This window comes from Meleagris gallopavo, chromosome 6 (assembly GCF_905368555.1).
Source record: "Meleagris gallopavo chromosome 6, MGAL_WU_HG_1.1, whole genome shotgun sequence".
Taxonomy (NCBI): Eukaryota; Metazoa; Chordata; class Aves; order Galliformes; family Phasianidae; genus Meleagris; species Meleagris gallopavo.
The window spans coordinates 28,689,051-28,706,334 of NC_139409.1; the positions used below are offsets into that span (position 1 = coordinate 28,689,051).

Genomic DNA, 17,284 nt, shown 5'->3' on the forward strand with positions numbered 1-17,284 from the left:
AAAATGAAAATACATGAAAATTATTTAGACCAACTTTTGTGAATATAACTAATAATACAAAGGGTAAAACCACTAAACAAAGAACAGGCAAAAGAACAAGTAGATAAGATTGGCTTGGGAACACAAAAAAAAGGATGTAGAAGTGTTAATTAAGTAGTCTGTACAGTCATGCAAGATAACTGAGTTCACATAAAATTGTAAGGAAGTGAAAGACTTCCATATTTTTCAATGACTTCCCATGTTTTCATTTTTCAGAAAGCTTAAAAAACCCGTATTTATGTACTTTTGTTTTCTATTACCATGTGAATAACATGAGTATGTATTAAGCCCTACATGAAGCTAATAAAGTTACTACAGAAAAACTTTTCTGCGTCTCCAAACAATTTACAGGAAAACAGAAAGAGAAAACACTAAATTTGAAATTTTAATTGATTTTAAGGGAGGGGAAAAAAAAAAAAAAAAAAAAAAAGAGTATTTCCAGAAAATCTCCCGAACAGGTAAAGAGCTCACCTCCTTCACCATCATCTGATCCTCGGAAACTTGGATCCTTCAGCATATCCAGCTCAGCTAACATGCGGACATACAATACATTCTGTTTGAACGAAGGGTAGAATCTTTCATCTCGCAGCATCAATTCATACACCTTATTGAAATAAAAATGCCAACATTAGAAATATTAATGTTATGATTTTTTCACTAAACAAGCTTTCGTAAATCTCATTTGAACAACACATCATCATATTGTACGAGTGTCTGAGTTGCCTTTAAAACTCTACTGCAAACCTGAGAAATTTCAACTTATGCTTACTCTTAACAAAAAAGTTATGAGAATTAATTTTGTTAGCAGCATAACACAGAATTAACAGAAACTCTTTCACTTACTAATGATGTATGTACATATAGGAAGAAAATTAGTAAATTAACTGTGAATGTTTCCTTCCTTTCATCTTAACCATCCCAGCAGCACTCTAAATATATCTAGTCTTCATCAATTTCATGAGAGGTTATTTCTCTATCTTAAACTCTAAGCATAAACTGAAAACACCTATAGGAAGAGGTGCAAGAGAGAAAGGAAAGGGAGGAAGACTCCACATACTTTCTTGAAGATTTTCAGTTCAGCCAGAACAGTACCATCTTACATCACATAGAATTAATCACACCGTATCAAAAATTTTTCCATGTAGCCTGAACAATGACATATCACTTTCTTTCCTGTTATACTAATATACTCCTCAGTATCATCACACCCAAACCACCATCTACTCATCCATGTACACAAATTTTATCATGAAGGTGACTAGTAATTTAAGTAGATATGGGTTTTTAAAAAGAACACACAATGTATAACATTTTAATTCCCTACAAAATTCCCTTAGGAGAGTAAGATTTTCATTCATTGTTTTTTTTAATCAGTACTCACTAGCACTCAACTTGTATATACATACAGACAAATATTCATATATCTTTTTATGTAGTGTGAAAGAATCTGTACAAGTGCTATCATCTGTTAAGAATGCGCCCCAAAAATTCGTGCCATTCTGAAGAAGTCAATTTCTTTCATAACACATGAGAATTTTATGCTCTCTTCAACAAGAATGCAAGGCCTTTGTAACCTACTTAGAGCAATGCAGAACTTATAACATGCTTTTATTGGTCTTAAATGCAGTCCTCACGTACAACAGAGTGATTCTAAATTCTGCAGCTCATATAATTAATTTTTAGTACAACTGAGAACATTTAGTTAGTGACTGAAAACACAGAAATTTCTCAGACTGGATATGTAATTTACTGACTCATTTTTTTGAAAAAAAAAAAAAAATTAGGCTCGAGTGATAGAGTCTAAGTACTCTGGTACTGAAAAGATAGTTTCATCTTTGATATTTGCTGCTTTCTGTGCAGTCCTACAGGAACAGAGTTGGCCAATTAACATCCTGAAAGAGATAAAATTTCATAAGTAATACACTTATTCTTAACTCACCTCCGAAAATAGAGAGCTGATGACAGATGAAAATCGTACCACTTACATGTCACTTGCATAGGCACATTTTCTGACATTGGTGCACAAACACAAATAATAATCACATAATTTTTATCCATGCTTCGTAATTAATTTCACTCAGGCCACCACCTCTTTCTGCCCATTACTTTGAAAATGATGAGCTACATACGGCTAAGCAGAAGGTGGCAAGGTAGAATAAGATTTTTACAGAAAAGGAAATTATAGAAAAGGAAAATAGTAAAACAGGTTTTAGGTTTTTATACTCGATTTTCTTCCTCCTCTGGCTGCAGTGAAGTTTAATATCCCGTTGTCATAAAAATGCCAATGAAATACAGTAAGAACAAAGTATACCTTTCTTTGAATGTCATCAAAGATTTCAGGTGTTGGATCCTCATGGTTCAGTGTTTCCGCAAGTTTTGCAACCAAGTTGTCATCAATATTAACTCTTGGAGATGCCTGTCACAGAGATCTAAATCAACTTTTGCAGCATAAAAATAAAAAACTTCTGTTTTCACAAATAAAATCCAATACAATTCTGCAAGTATCTAAGCAAAATATATAGCTTTGTGATGAGTATTTCTAGATCTAAATGTGCCTAGGTCAGAAAAAAGGAAAAAAAGAAATCTATGATGAAATTCAGTATATTAAAACTCAGAAATTTCAGAATACTGGAAAGCACCTCAAAACACAATTTAAGCACATCAATATGAAGCAATATACCATCCAGAAAATTACTCAGACTCAAGCATACTTTTATTTATTTTTAGAAAGACTCAGATTCAGAAATAAAGAAAAACCCACTAAAAAAAAAAAAAAAAAAAAGGGAATGGATGAAACCCTAAAGTGGCAAAAAAAAAAAAAAAAAAACCAAAAAACCTAACAGCTTGTCAGTTCTACTAATTTCTGCAGGCTATCAGGAGCTATAAGCACAGTAGCTTCTTACACTGACAGTATTACAGCTACCAGAAGAGAAAGCTATCAGATTCTCAGTTCTCCCTTGGTATGAGGTATTTCAAACTGCTGCCAGTTAAACTTTTTTTTTTTTTTTTTTTTTTTTTTTTTTTTTTTTAAATATAGGCCCAAGCTCACATAATTTCCCATTTTCAGCAACAGACACAGGAACCAGCACTAAAGCAGACCCAACACAGCTGCTCAACTGATCTATTTAGCACAGCTGACAGGCTGAGTTGGTTGGCTTTGAAATAGCTCTGGGATCACTCACCAGTTTACACAGGAGCCGTGTATTCAGTCAGCAGAGCAAGATCTGGATAGTCTAAAGAAACCCTGCTGATATGCTTTTGAGGTGAAAAAACAAAATGAAAAAAATAATGCAGAAACACTGCAATAGATTTGAGGGATAATTTCCTGAGGGAAGCTTTTGAGTAATTTGAAAGGTGATTTTTACGCATACACAAATTCAGAACAAAGGTGCTTTGTTCACAAGTCTGAAAACAGGATTCAAGATTGCCAGAAAATCACCAATTTTTTTTGTATACTTGCGATTTCTTTTTCAATCAAAATTAATACATAACCTGCAAATTTTCAAATGGAATGTACAGAGTTGCAATCAGAAATTCAACTTAAAGATTGGAGCATGTCACTCTACTTACATAAGCCCTGTCTTAACAGAGAGAAATACCCTTCGCTTCACAATTACACCTCATTCATGTCACGGCTTTTTGGCAGCATGCACTTTTGTGAGCAACATTTTTCAAGGATGAGGCACACAATGATTAAAATTTCATAAAAAAAATCTCAGAAGAAACCCCTGAGAACTCACTAAGAATTGCAACTACTTCCATCCATCCTGAGTGACGCACTGGTTTCACAATAAATGGGGTCAAACATGGGCTGTTTGATAATTTTATGCTTTCGTTGTCCTCTTTTTCATGTTTGTATAAAAATAAACAACAACAAAGTTTTGCTACTTAAGTACAATAACTGCAGTTTATCTTTTATGAGTTCTGCTCCAAAAGCAATGCCTCCTATTTCATTATGTCAGCCCAAAATGTCAGATGTGGATGTTGGTGGTATGACAGTAAAGGTTGAACCTTCCCACCAATATTCCATTTTGTTTCCGTTTGACAAATGGCAGCAAAGGGGCAGTCTGACGGAATGGAGTCTGACACAGATGTGCATATGAACCAAAGGTAAGCTACTGAATTCCTCCAAGCAGAAATAATGGCGTCCATTGACACTTTCTGAATGTTTATGGAGACCAAACTGTGGATATGAGTGCAGCGATGCAGTGAGTGGTACATCTCAGCAACTATGTGCATACAGAAGCTACAGAACATGGGTTACCTCTGCTGATGCAAATTTTTACAAGCATAGCATTCAGGCTCTTATTTATGGCTGGTGAAAATGCACAGCTAATGGTAGTGTCCACGTTAGAAAAATAGCATTTTGTAGATGAGAATTTGCTCTATCAAATAGCATTACTGCATTCTCTGTATGGGCTGTAGTTTGCATAGAAATAAATAGGAGGCATTACCTTCAGAGCATCCTACATATACATAGCTTAAGACAATTCCTCTTCATTCAGTGCAGCCTAGGCAAGCTGAAAGGTTGGGCACTTATGCGCTGTAGGAAAGTAATTTCTTATTATATCTTAACATTTTCTCTAGCTTTTCTATACACTATTATAGAAAGAAAGCATCTGAAGGTCACATTTTCAATGCTTTTGGTAAGATAATCAAAGAAACTGAAGAAATTTTCTTTCCGCTTGACATAAGGAGAGAAGACACGCAGGTAGTGCCCTAAATGTTAGCCTGTAAACAACTTGTGCAGTATCAAATCAACTTCATATTACTGTAGTCATAACTACCAGACAACCATCTGTAAAAACAGTACATTTCAAACAATTCAGAAGTACATTATTCCTACCTTTTCTGATAAATATTGCTCATAAACTCCAACTGCAGCTGCTCTTAATAGACCCTTGGTCTGATTAGTCTGATGTTTTCCATCTCGTTGCCGGCTTTGAAGTACCTCCAGCTGTTGCTGTGCTGTAACCCTGTATCCTTCCACTGTCATCCAGAAAAACAGATGTGCTTGGCCACCAGTCTGCTGCATGTAATCTACAAAAAAAACAAATAGAAAATATCAAGCAAACGAGCAAAATTATTTTATCTTGAAGTAAGAATTGTCTAAAATGTTAGCTAAAATTTGAACTCCAGAACATTTTAAATATCTGGAACAATTATCCAAGGTGAAAAAAATAAAGAGGGCTATATATGCATTGGTGATAATCGCTAAACAAAACTGACAGTAAAGAATTAGGTTGCTAATCTTAAAATGCACATTTAAAAACTGAATCAATCATTACTGTGTGGAAGCAACAGGGTTGTATAGCATGATACAAGTAGAGAGGAAGTTCAAACTGGAATTCTAATGAATCACATGCATGTACTGCATTAAAAGAAGTATCAATAACAACAACATACAAAAAGACTGATACTCTGAGTGATGATTATCAGGAGCATTATTTCCAGAACAGCAACAAGCACCAGAAAATGATAAATATGAATTACTCAAGATTTAATCTACCAAATTCTTGATTATATAGTAAACGTAAAACAGTACATAGATTCCTGTTGTATTTTAAATTCTTGGAGAACCTTAAGAAGATCCATAATACTCGAAAGATCAATCTAATATCTGTAGCCATTAGCTCCATTAGCTTTAGTGGAGCCAGCAAAAGACAAATAATAATGATTAAATTTCAGAGTTATTTCAATTACAAAATTCTAAGCAATTCTTTTCCAAACAGAACAAATTTCTTTGGTGACATATAAAGAAAGAACGCATCTTATGGTGAGATCAGCACTGAAACAAGATTAATACAGGTATTTAGAAGTGCTGAGCACAGTGTTCTGAAAAGATAATTAGTTTCATTTGCAAAAAAAGGTTTTGGTCACCTCCGGCAAGGACATATTTAACTCTCAGTAAATACTTACATTTAGGTACAATTATATAGTGCTGTGAGTCAGTATATTGCTTCTAAATAGAAACATAAGATAAACTGATACTTACCCATAAAAAACTGTAGTGCAACATTGTCTACCAGGATATGGTCCAGAGGGACTGTGCAAAGTTTTCCAAAGTTTGCTGCCAGTTTCACAGTATCTATTTCCTATAAGACATAGTTCAGTGTTCATTTTTCTTAAATTTTTTAAGAATTTCCCCTTACCATAATGTAGGCATCATAATTAAAAAAACAAACAAAGCAAAAAAAAACAACAAAGAAAACATATTATAGACAATAAATCTGCTTCTCTATGGATAATTATTTTTACAGTCACTAATAAGACCAAGATAATAAGGTCATTTTCTCATAAATATTTGGCTTCAACTATTTACTACTATACAAGGGGCTGGCTTTTAGCTTTGTCATTCATGTCCTGCTATATAAGTCAAATTAACACCAAATCTCTCTTAACTGCTTATAATAACATAAAAATAAAGTAATGAGAATAACTAATTTCAGAATTTTATGGGGTGCAGATCGTTACAACTTAAATTTATGTCTGCTCAACTGTATTCTGTTAAAATGACATTAGCTGGTATTACTGCAGTGCTTCAGGATCCAGTCACAGAATATTTTAAACATCTTAACAGTCAATACACACAAGATTACATTATCAGAGAGACACACTGAAGTCCAATTAAGAGAGTCATGAAACAAAGCAAACACACTAACTCTGTATAAATATAAATCAAAACAAACAAGTAAATGGAACAACATTAGATTCTCAAATTTAACATCCTGCCTCAGGTTTTTTTATGAACTAAAGCAGAAAACATGTCTGACAAAATACAATACATAGAGTATCCATAAGGCACTGTAAAACAATCAAGTGGTGCCTTAATAAGATAAGGAGAATTTTGCCAAAGACTAAACTTAAAATGCCAAAGGTATGTATTGGAGCAGCAAAAATAAACAAAAACCTGAACTGAATCTAGGTGCATAAATGAAAGATGCTTTACATATTACCTACATGTCATTTCAGTTTAACCCTTATACCGAACCTACAGTTTGAGACGTAACAACCTATCTAAACTACTAAAGACAGATTTTAATACTCTCCAAACACGTAAATTAAAGACTAAGTTGAATTTTATGTATTCCTATAATTGCACACTTCAAATTTGTTTCAAAAAGCAAGAATTAAGAAGTTAGACTGAACTATTAAGCTTTTCACAACTTCACTCTCAGAATGAAAAATCATTCTAAAATACTTACTTTTCCTGACTGCAACCTCTGAATTCTTGAATCACATACTTTAATAACATATAATAAACTGTTTATTTGATTTTTTATAGTGTTGATATCTGAAAGTAAGAAAAAAAAAAACAAAAAAGAGAATTAAGTCAAACAAAGAAGGGAAATATTACATAGTAAATTCGTCAGATTTGCAGAGGTTTACAGTTTAAATACTTCACTGATAGAAATCAATGAGAAGAATTTCTCTCTGCTTTCAGACTGTTAGCTGACTACTCATTAATATCTAAAGTATTACTGAAATTCAGAACCGGCTGCTAGGTAAGTTTCAATTCAGTGGAAGTATACATATCTAATCAATTTTCTAAACTAAAAAGAAAATACAAACAAAGAACACTCCCCCCCCCACCCAAAAAAAAACAAAAATGAAAACAAAAACAAGCAAACAAACAAAAAGCACAGGTCCTAGGTAAGACACACACAAAGAAAATACAGATGGTTAAAGTGATTTGCTTTTAAGCATACAAGAAGATCCAAGTTTTAACACTTCACTTTTTTATTTTTGTTAAGAAGAAAATATTTTTATAGTAAGTTATATCAGTTTACATTTGCTGAATTTTTAGAATGTTCTTCAGAGATCATGCTGGTAACCACGTTTCATATTTTATACAATAACACAGTACTAACCATCTCCTGCTGTATCTAGAGATCGAAGATATTGCAGTTCTTCACTTGCTTTATCTTTGACTGCTTCCAACTCTCCTATATTATCACTTAATTTAATAATATTCATAAAGGCCTCATAGTTACAGTTGGAATCACGAATCTGAAACAAAATTTTACAGCATGAATAATGTAAAACAGATAAAAGCAAGACCTGAATCATTATGAATTACTTTGATACAAAGTGGCATTTTGAAAACATTTTGATACACTAGGTCTTCTTTTATTGCTAAAATTTAATACTGTGAGAGAAGCATAAAATTTTCAGAAATCCAAATGATAAATGAAACTGGTCATCTGTAAGTCATCTATATATTATAAAATCATAGAATGGCCTGGGTTGAAAAGGATCACAACGATCACCTAGTTTCAACTCCCCTGCTATGTGCAGGGTCGGCAACCACCAGACCAGGTTGCCCAGAGCCACATCCAGCCTGGCCTTGAATGCCTCCAGGGATGGGGCATCCACAACCTCTTCTCCCTGCTGGCCACCCTTTTTTTAATGCAGCCCAGAACACAGTTGGCCTTCCAGGCACACACTGCTGGCTCATGTCCAGCTTCTATTTGTACTCTCTATTTCTGTGGGCCAATGGTAACATTCCACCTCACTGACTTGTCTGTCAAACATATCCAACCTGTCTCTAAGCTAGAGCCACACTGCCAGATGATTCCTTCCTGTACTACATATCTCAAAAATCTACAGATTTACTGTTTTGTACTGGAGATCTACTACAGATCTCAAATCTCATCAGTTTCAGGATGTCATCTCCTAGACATCTAGCTGTTTTTTCCCCAAAACTAAATCCAAAGCTTTTCACAATATTATTTAAAAAAGTCCGTTTGAAGTTGTCTTTGTTGAATATCAAATCAGCATTCTGTTCACAGTCTTCCGCTAAGTAGCATAAAGACTTGAATGCAATCTGACTCACTCTTCTTCCATGCAGAAACAGTAAAAATAAAATAATAAAAATAAAAATAAATAATCTCACACAGAGATTGGATACCACTATTCTGAAAAAACACAGATCAAAGGAAAGGCTGCTTTTCCTGCAACTAGGAGAACAAATACAAATAGAACAACTATTAGTCTCAGCTATAAAGCTGAGCAGTTCTACAGTATAGCATAGATCTAACTCAAGCTCTCTCCTAAGCAAAACATGAATATCGACAAAGTTAAAGCTACAGAAGTTTGCACAACATAAACTTGCTCCAGCTTGTTCTCAGTGTACTTTTCACACTGATCATAAAATGGAAAGGGAAGGAACCCTTTCCAAAGATCTTATCTTCTTGTAATGCCCAGATCACACAGCAGAAGAAAGTAACCAGGTCAGAGAGACAGCACCAAATGACTGATGAAAGCCAGACCCACAAAGAATCAATCAAGCGGTCTTGGTTTAGATTTAGTTCTTGCCTAAAAACACAGGTAGAAACTCATGAGACTACTGAAAAGATTTAAACTTCATCAAGGACCTCTACATATTCCCAAACTAATGGTGTCTTTTAAGATACAGAATTAAGAAAAGAAATGAAGCATTCTATAACGTATCCATGACCTAGTGTAATAAGAACTAGGAAATGCCTGAAGTAACATTACCTGCAAAACTCTAATTCTTGATACTTCTGTAAGAACTACTGAGCTGTTTCAACATATATTATTATCCCAAGGCTTGCTGTCCTAATATTGCCATAAGATGAATGCAGTCTGCTATAAGGACATTAAGGAATTCATCCAAGTAAAAGGAGCCTGCTGCATTGTTGAGATCATTGGAAACTGCGTTATGAATGCAGCACAGGATCTCAGGAATGTTGGCAGCTTTACAGCGTATGAATGCAGGTGCAGACAGCTGAGTCCTATAAAGCTGTCTTTATATCCAAAGCAAGGGTGGAGAGAAAACCACATCACTCATGTCTATCATAAAACGCTCCCTACCACATGGAAACATAGCAGTTGGTCTGCACTGCCAAAGCACACTGGCATGAGCTGCACAGAAAAGACCTACAAAGTGTGGATACCTTTAAACAAAGTTAATTTTGAAATGTATTTCTTAGAAGTTGCAATCAGATGACCTTTCAGGTTCCTTCCAGCCCAAGCCATTGTACTGTACCACTGTAAGTTTTTTTCCATATAACAGTACAAGAAATAGTTGAATTCTAAACATTTTATTAAAAAATGAATTTTATGGCAAAAAGACAAGCTTTGATTAACTTCTAATTTTAAAACAAAACAAAAATTCAACATAAAACAATTAGTAACAGTCTATGAAATGCCACGAAACACAGTATTAAACTTCTCATTCAAAAGAATCAATTTTTTTTCTGTTTGAATCTGATTTTATGTCAAGATTCCCATAAAAAAGAAAAATCAAAATTTGCTCTATCTTCTTTTAACCTTAATTTCTGCAAGACCTTTCATTTCATAAGACTTGTATTAAATTTTTGAAAGCATTTACTGTTATATATTAGCCTTATTTTCCCCCAGAGTCTTTACTTCTTTATCTCAAAGAAATTATGAAATTAACAATTGGGACATCATCATAACAGAAAGCTTTATAAAAGCCTCAGAGTTCTATCTTTGGATGCAGTCGGGGGCAGTGCTCAGTAAATAAAGAGGCCAAGTTACTAAAAACAGAAGATGTGTAGGAGGAAAAGGAAAACAAAAATTGAAATACTTAGTACGCAGAAGCAGCAATAATTTTTCATACTAAAGTTCCTTTAGAAAAACCTTGCAAACCTTGCAAGCTTTTACATAAAATGGAGATTAAAGGAAACAAAATATTATGTACACCTGAAGCAATTTCATATGTAAAAAAATAAAATCCAAGGGTGTTCTCAGCATAGTCCTGGAATGTGCACTCCAAGATTAAAATGTACAATTGAAAGTAGAGAAAACTTGGAGAAGACAAAAATAAATGTGACTCATGACCCAGAAGGAAAAAGCAATAAACTTAAGTTTTAACTTGGATTATCAGACAATAACATTAATTAAAATGAAAATGTTCTGTGTCTGCTTTTTGTACATATTATTACTTTATGGAGGGTTTTTTTGCAGGTTACTCTTGCATTAGAGAGATAACAAAGTAAAGGTTTTGTTTCTTCCCATTTGGTTAAATTATTAAGGATCACCACAAATATCCTTAAAACAAATCCTGAGATTTCTTAGCAGAAGCAAATGCACACACACACACACAAAACCACTTTACTACTTGTCAATTTGCAGGTCTCTTAAGCTTTAGAGTACACTTACTAAAAAAGAGTTAAGGAAAAAATAACTTTCAAGGTTACCACCATACCTCCCGAACAGCCAGCCAATTTTTGCCAAAGAACCACAACACAGGGTACAGATAATAAAGACAGCATATACACACGTGCATAAACATATACACACAGGCCAGCCAAAGTTATTTCTGCCAATATTACCATTGGTTAACTTTTCATTTACTCAATACATTTTGCCATGAAAACAAGGGAACACAAGCGAAGGCTTATATTAAAAAAAATCTTACCATCCATATGACATACTGATTAATATAATCAGGATCACTGAGCTGGTTTATTAATGGAAGAAGAATTCCTCGGGAGAGGATTTCCTAAAAAATAAGATACATCATTTCCAAGTAGTTATTCACAAAATAAGTGCGATAATTTCAGTAACGTTGCATTCATGTTAAAGAAAACATGTAAGAACAGTTATCGTTCAGCAGACACCAGCACATTACCTTCCCAAATTAACATCAGAAGATATTGATATATCACAGAAAACAATATTCATTTTATCACACTTTCCTAATACTGCTAGAGGTTTAAAAAAAAAAAAAAAAAAAAAAAAAAAAGCCCTTGAGTATTTCATAAAAACCAATTTATTCTATTAAATACTTTTAAGGATTGTATTTCATTTTAAATAATTCAATGCAAAGTTAGATCAATTTTCTAGAACAGAATTAAAAAAAAAAGACAGTTCTAAAAATTTATGAGGCATTAAACTAAAGAATTAGGGTGACTTTCAGAGTCAGCATTTACCCTGACAAAGTATCGCATGATCTTGTTCTGGAAGTCTCCAGGAGGTAGCAATATATACAGTAAGACCTCACACAGATCCCTTAGGAATCCTATGGAGAGAGAACAAAATTAAGAGAACCCTCAGCACAGTTTTCTATTATTTTGTTTCTCATTTTACCTGATACCATAAAAACCAACGGATAAATCCTTACAATAAAATTAAAACATAGAGTAATATATATTCTTACAGTTTTAAGCTCCATAGTAACAGCTTTCAGAATGAATATAAGCAGTGCTGACACATAATCCAACCGAGTTAACTACAGTTCCAAAGCCAAAGTGTTAAGAAAGCCAAATTCCAAGAATCAAACAAGTAGCTCCAATTTATTTTCTTTAATATATATAACGTTTTTCCTCCTACATACTTTCCCCAAACAGTGATTTCTTTTATTAAATGAAGATTATTCAGTAGTGGTAAGGATAATAGATCTAATAAAAAACAATTATCATCTGCAAAGCTGTTCCCTCTGTGCCAGAAAGCATTTTTAATTTTTTTTTCCCCAATGAAACGAGAAATAAAGACATACATACACTTTCATAATATTAATAAGTACAAATTAGAAGAAATATACATGTGTTGTAGATAATCATGCTTTGAAAAATCACACTCTAAGGTTCCAGTATATATCAGTATTTTAAAATCAATTGGTAGCATTTTAATTTAGTCTGCTAAACTACAATAGCTTCAGAAGAATATTGAGAGACCTTCTTCATCTTTGGGAGAAGTGCAGACTAGGTCACGACAGACTTCTTTTTCCATTTCAACTTCAACCTCAAAGAATGTATCTACAAGTTCCTCAGCTTGGTCTATACAAAAGAAAATAAAAGCAAATATACTTTTCTGTAAAGATCAGAAACTTGAGAGTAAACTTGAATTATAAAGTCAACTATATTTCACACATGTAAAACACTTGCCAACTCAAGACTCAAAATAAAAAATGTTTCAATCATTATATTACCTTTCATCTGATCACCCTTCTCTGCTATTCTTTGCTGAGCTTTTCTGAAAACTCGAAGATGAGTGCCGAAGTCATCAACAAGTCGTGTAGTGAAGTAAGGCTGCCAGTCTGTTTCCTTTGACCTATCAAAGTGACCCATGAAAATTAATTAGTTTATCCTGAATATAAAGAGCAATTATAAATTTCTACTTCTCGTTCCTCCCTGCCAAGAGTCAGTGATAGCAAACAAAGAGTGAAGAAATAGAAAAGCCTCATCTCCTATTCACCGAAACCAAAGAAAACATTGTAAAATATTGTTCTTATATCTACACATTAATATTTATACTTGAATTACTTTCAAGTGAACACCAATACCTAGAGTAGTGTTCTGATTCACAATACCTTAAAATATCTGCCAAAAAACTCTAATGCAAACCATCTACAAGCATCTACAACTTAAAACTAAAATACTACCCAAGTTTTTTTCTTTCTTTTTTTCCTTCCTCATTTCTCACATTTCTCACATCCATGAACCTCACATACCTGAATCTCTTGGTAGGATGTAAAGGAGCCAATTCCCCTGCAATGTAAGGGCAGAGCAAGTCCAAGATCATCTCATGAGACTGAATGTGTACAAGTCTGTGGATAGCCAGATGACATGCATCTCAGGGACCTAAGGGAGCTGGCTGATGTGGTTGCCAAGCCGCTCTTCATCATATTTGAAAAGCCATGGCTGTCAGAAGACCCCCGGAAAATGGGAAACATCACTTCCATTTATAATAAAGGGAAGAAGGAGGACCTAGGGAACTACAGGCCAATGAGCCACAGATCTGTGCCTGGGAAGATCATGGAACAGATCCTCCCAGAAGACATGCTAAGGTACATGAAGATTGAGTGGGTGATCCATGTCAGCCAGCACAGCTTCACCAAGGGAAGGTCATGTTTGACCAAAGCGGTGACCTCCTATGATGGAGTAATAGCATTAGTGGACAAAAGGAAGGCAGCTGATGTCACCTACCCGTACTTCTGGTAGGCTTCTCACATGGTCCCCCACACTACATCCTTATCTCTAAATTGGAGAGATATGGTCCTGAAGGGTAGACTACTCAGTGGATAAGGAATTGGGTAGAAGATGAGAGCCAGAGGGTTGCAGTCAATGGCTCCATAACCAGCCAGAAGCCAGTGACAAGCAGTGTCCCCCAGGAGTCTGTCTTGGGACTGGTGCTCTATAACATCTTCACCAATGACACAAATGATGGGATTGAGTGTACCCTCAAGTAAGTTTGTTGATGACACCAAGGTGAGTGACACAGTTGATACAGTAGAAAAAAGGGATGCCATCCAGAGGGACCTTGATAAACTCGAAAGATGGGCCCATGTGAAGCTTCAACAAGGCAAAGCACTTAAGTTAGGGTAATCCCAGACTCAGAGAAGAACTCCTTGAGAGTAGCCCTGCTGAGAACAACTTAGAGGTCCTGGCAGATGAACTTAGTACAAACCAGCAGCGTGTGCTTGCAGCGCAGAAGGCCAACAGTACCCTGAGCTGCATCAGAAGAAGGGTGACCAGCAGGGTAAGCGAGGTGATTGTCCCTCTCTACTCTACCCTTCTGAAGCCCAACCTGCAACACTGCATTCAGGTCTGGGGCCCTCAAGATATGAAAAATGTCAAACATTTGCAGAGTGTCCAGAGGAGAGTCATGAAGATGATCAGAGGGCTGGGGCACATCTCCTATGAAGAAAGGTTGAAGGAGCTGGGCTTATTCAGTCTGGAGAAGAGAAAGCAGCAGTAAAACCTCATTATAATCTTCCAATATTTAAAGAAAGATTATAAACAGGAGAGAAATCAACTTTTTGCATGGGTAGGTAATGACAGGACAAGGGGAAATGGCTTTAAACTATAGGATGGAAGATTCAGATTAGATGTCAGGGAAGTTTTTCACTGAGAAGGTGGTAAGGTGCTGGAACAGGCTGCCCAAAGAGGTTGTGGATGCCCCATCTCTGGAGATGTTCCATTGTCTAAATTCTCTCATATAACTACTTTATTATAACAACATCCTTCTAAAACACTTTTTTCTTTGTGTTTATTTTCTCTTTCCTCCTCAAAAAGAGAAAGAGATAAAAAACTCTGATAAACAAAATCTAGATGCAAGATTCAGCAGTGGAGCTGTCTCAAAGGGAAGTTAATCAAAACCACTGATAATCCAGCTCCACCGTTCATACAATCAAGCCATACAAAAACACTAGGTGGCAGCCTCGCAGCACTGTTCTGAAAGAGATTGGGAAAAAAAAAAAAAAAAAAAAAAAGTCTGCTGTACTCACCCTCTCCAGAAATTCATAGTGTATATGAAGTTAGAGATTATGGAACTAATCTAAGACTGCTATGGCTATAACTGACTGCAGTTGTTATAAATACACTAGATCATTTTCTCCTGATAATAATCAATTGCTGCAGCTCTAGGAAAATGATAGGAATTGTACAGGAAAAAGAAAATTGTACAGGAGTAGAGGCCATTTTTGAAGAAATGCAATACTATTGGAGGAAAAATTAAGGTAGTTACAACTTGGCGTGCTTTGACACAAAGTCAAAGTTCAGTACCACCCAATGAAGTAACTTCATCCAATAGACAAAATCACTGAAGTTGAGCAGTCAAATCCACTTCATATGTAAGAACAGGATTGTTTCCCATAAGGTACTGTTTATTTAGCCTACTTTTCATTATTTTCAAACCTGGTTCCTACGGTTTCTATTATTTCATAATCAATATGATTTTATTATCATGAACTTTCCCTAGTATTAAACCTAGCTCTCCATCTTGCCAGAATAGTGCTCTGATCTGCGTTTTCAAGTAATAGAGGACAACAAAGCCTTAAAACTTGCTGAGAAGTTTCTTATACTTAGGTGACCCGCAACATCTTAATAAAGAGAAAACAGATAATTACTGCAGTGAGAGAAATGCTTGAAATCATTACTTAATAGAAGTATTGAAGTTTACATGGATATAAATAAAGGTGGCTTCAGCCATACTAAAGATAAACTATTTCCTACTCATTCACTCTCTGATTTTCTTCTACTTGATTAAGAACAGAAAAAACAAGGGACAATTAACAAACCATCAATTTGTCATGAACTAAATAAGTAAGTATCTTTAAGACAAAATTACGTCTGTAAAAAGAAATGATACATCACATTACTACCCTTTTGAAATTACTCATTGTTTATACACACTCAACAGCAAGACCCTATTTTAAGACTTATCTAAGCTGATACAAGTATTTTAAATTAAGGTTTTCAGATAGACTCATCTTGGAAACAGCCCTGCTGTTTATGCGAACCTGACTTGCATGCAAAAAAATGAGGATTCACACTGCTCAGTGTTTAAGTTACACAAAAATAGCTATTCAGTAATTTTGGGCATTAATCAAAATCTGGAAGACTGCGGCAACAAGCATCACTTCCTCTCATTGCCTACAGGATCAGCAAGGCTGTACTTCTTTTAGATTATGATCTTAAAATATGTTAATGTTCTTTCTTCTAGTGAGCTCTGCCAATGGATAAACTAAAAATAATTTATCTACTACCATACTATCAAACAGAGATATTTGTCCAGTTGCTTGATAAAATAATCTTACCTGGCAGAAAACTGAACAAGTGCATACTGAAGAGCTTGCCTGATTTCCAGGAGAAACGATTCATCATCACTTAGTGTGTAATACCAGTACTGCACATAGTCTCTCAAGGAAAACTGGATCACCTGAAATTGAAAAGCGAAAAAGAAAAATGAAATAATGAACAAAACAGGGCAAAAAATATGTGCCTGATAAGGCAATATCAATCTGCTTAAAAGGTTCATTAATTAACTTATCTACTATTATAAAACCATGAGTGAAAAAATAAATACTGAAAGCTCTTTTGTTGATTCACATACATTCCCACTGCTATGCTGAAAAATTGCAATATACAGAAAACAGACAAAAAACATTGCCCAATATCCTGGCCCATCCTTGATTTTTTTTCACTTGCCAGTCTCAACTTCTATTTGCCTCACAACTACTTCAATGTTACAGACTCAATACTTGGAAAAATTAATTAAATAGTACTGTTTAGAACTTACCTGTTGCAAAGGCTCATCAATTATATTTGCACCTGTCAGTCTTCTGTCAATCTTAATAGGTCTGGCTTCACGTTTCATTTCTTCTATGCACTTGAAAGAGATCAGGAAATTTAACTTTGTAGTTTCCAGTAGAGCTGGTTTTTAACTATAGCTATTTGTGATATCTGTATATTTTTTCCAGTAGCAACTTTATGTAACTTTTTTCTTACATTTATGTCTTATGTACTATACA

At 34.7% G+C, this 17,284-nt stretch overlaps 1 protein-coding gene across 5 annotated transcripts in view; it reads right to left on the reverse strand.

The window, feature by feature from the left end:
• The window catches only part of SNX13 (sorting nexin 13), a 65,314-nt gene that overhangs the window by 21,315 nt on the left and 26,715 nt on the right, over positions 1 to 17,284 (reverse strand). For all 5 annotated transcript variants that reach the window (XR_014883877.1, XM_085226158.1, XM_085226156.1 and 2 more), the window contains exons 4-15: positions 17,053 to 17,142; positions 16,571 to 16,692; positions 12,962 to 13,083; positions 12,708 to 12,809; positions 11,964 to 12,052; positions 11,450 to 11,533; positions 7,911 to 8,049; positions 7,245 to 7,333; positions 6,035 to 6,134; positions 4,886 to 5,079; positions 2,351 to 2,455; positions 511 to 643 (exon numbers count right to left, since the gene is read on the reverse strand). Coding sequence is in view for 4 of the 5 variants with exons in the window: in XM_085226158.1 (XP_085082284.1) it covers positions 511 to 643; positions 2,351 to 2,455; positions 4,886 to 5,079; positions 6,035 to 6,134; positions 7,245 to 7,333; positions 7,911 to 8,049; positions 11,450 to 11,533; positions 11,964 to 12,052; positions 12,708 to 12,809; positions 12,962 to 13,083; positions 16,571 to 16,692; positions 17,053 to 17,142 (1,369 nt within the window). In the remaining variant the exon portion in view is untranslated. The remainder of the gene's footprint in view (positions 1 to 510; positions 644 to 2,350; positions 2,456 to 4,885; positions 5,080 to 6,034; positions 6,135 to 7,244; positions 7,334 to 7,910; positions 8,050 to 11,449; positions 11,534 to 11,963; positions 12,053 to 12,707; positions 12,810 to 12,961; positions 13,084 to 16,570; positions 16,693 to 17,052; positions 17,143 to 17,284) is intronic.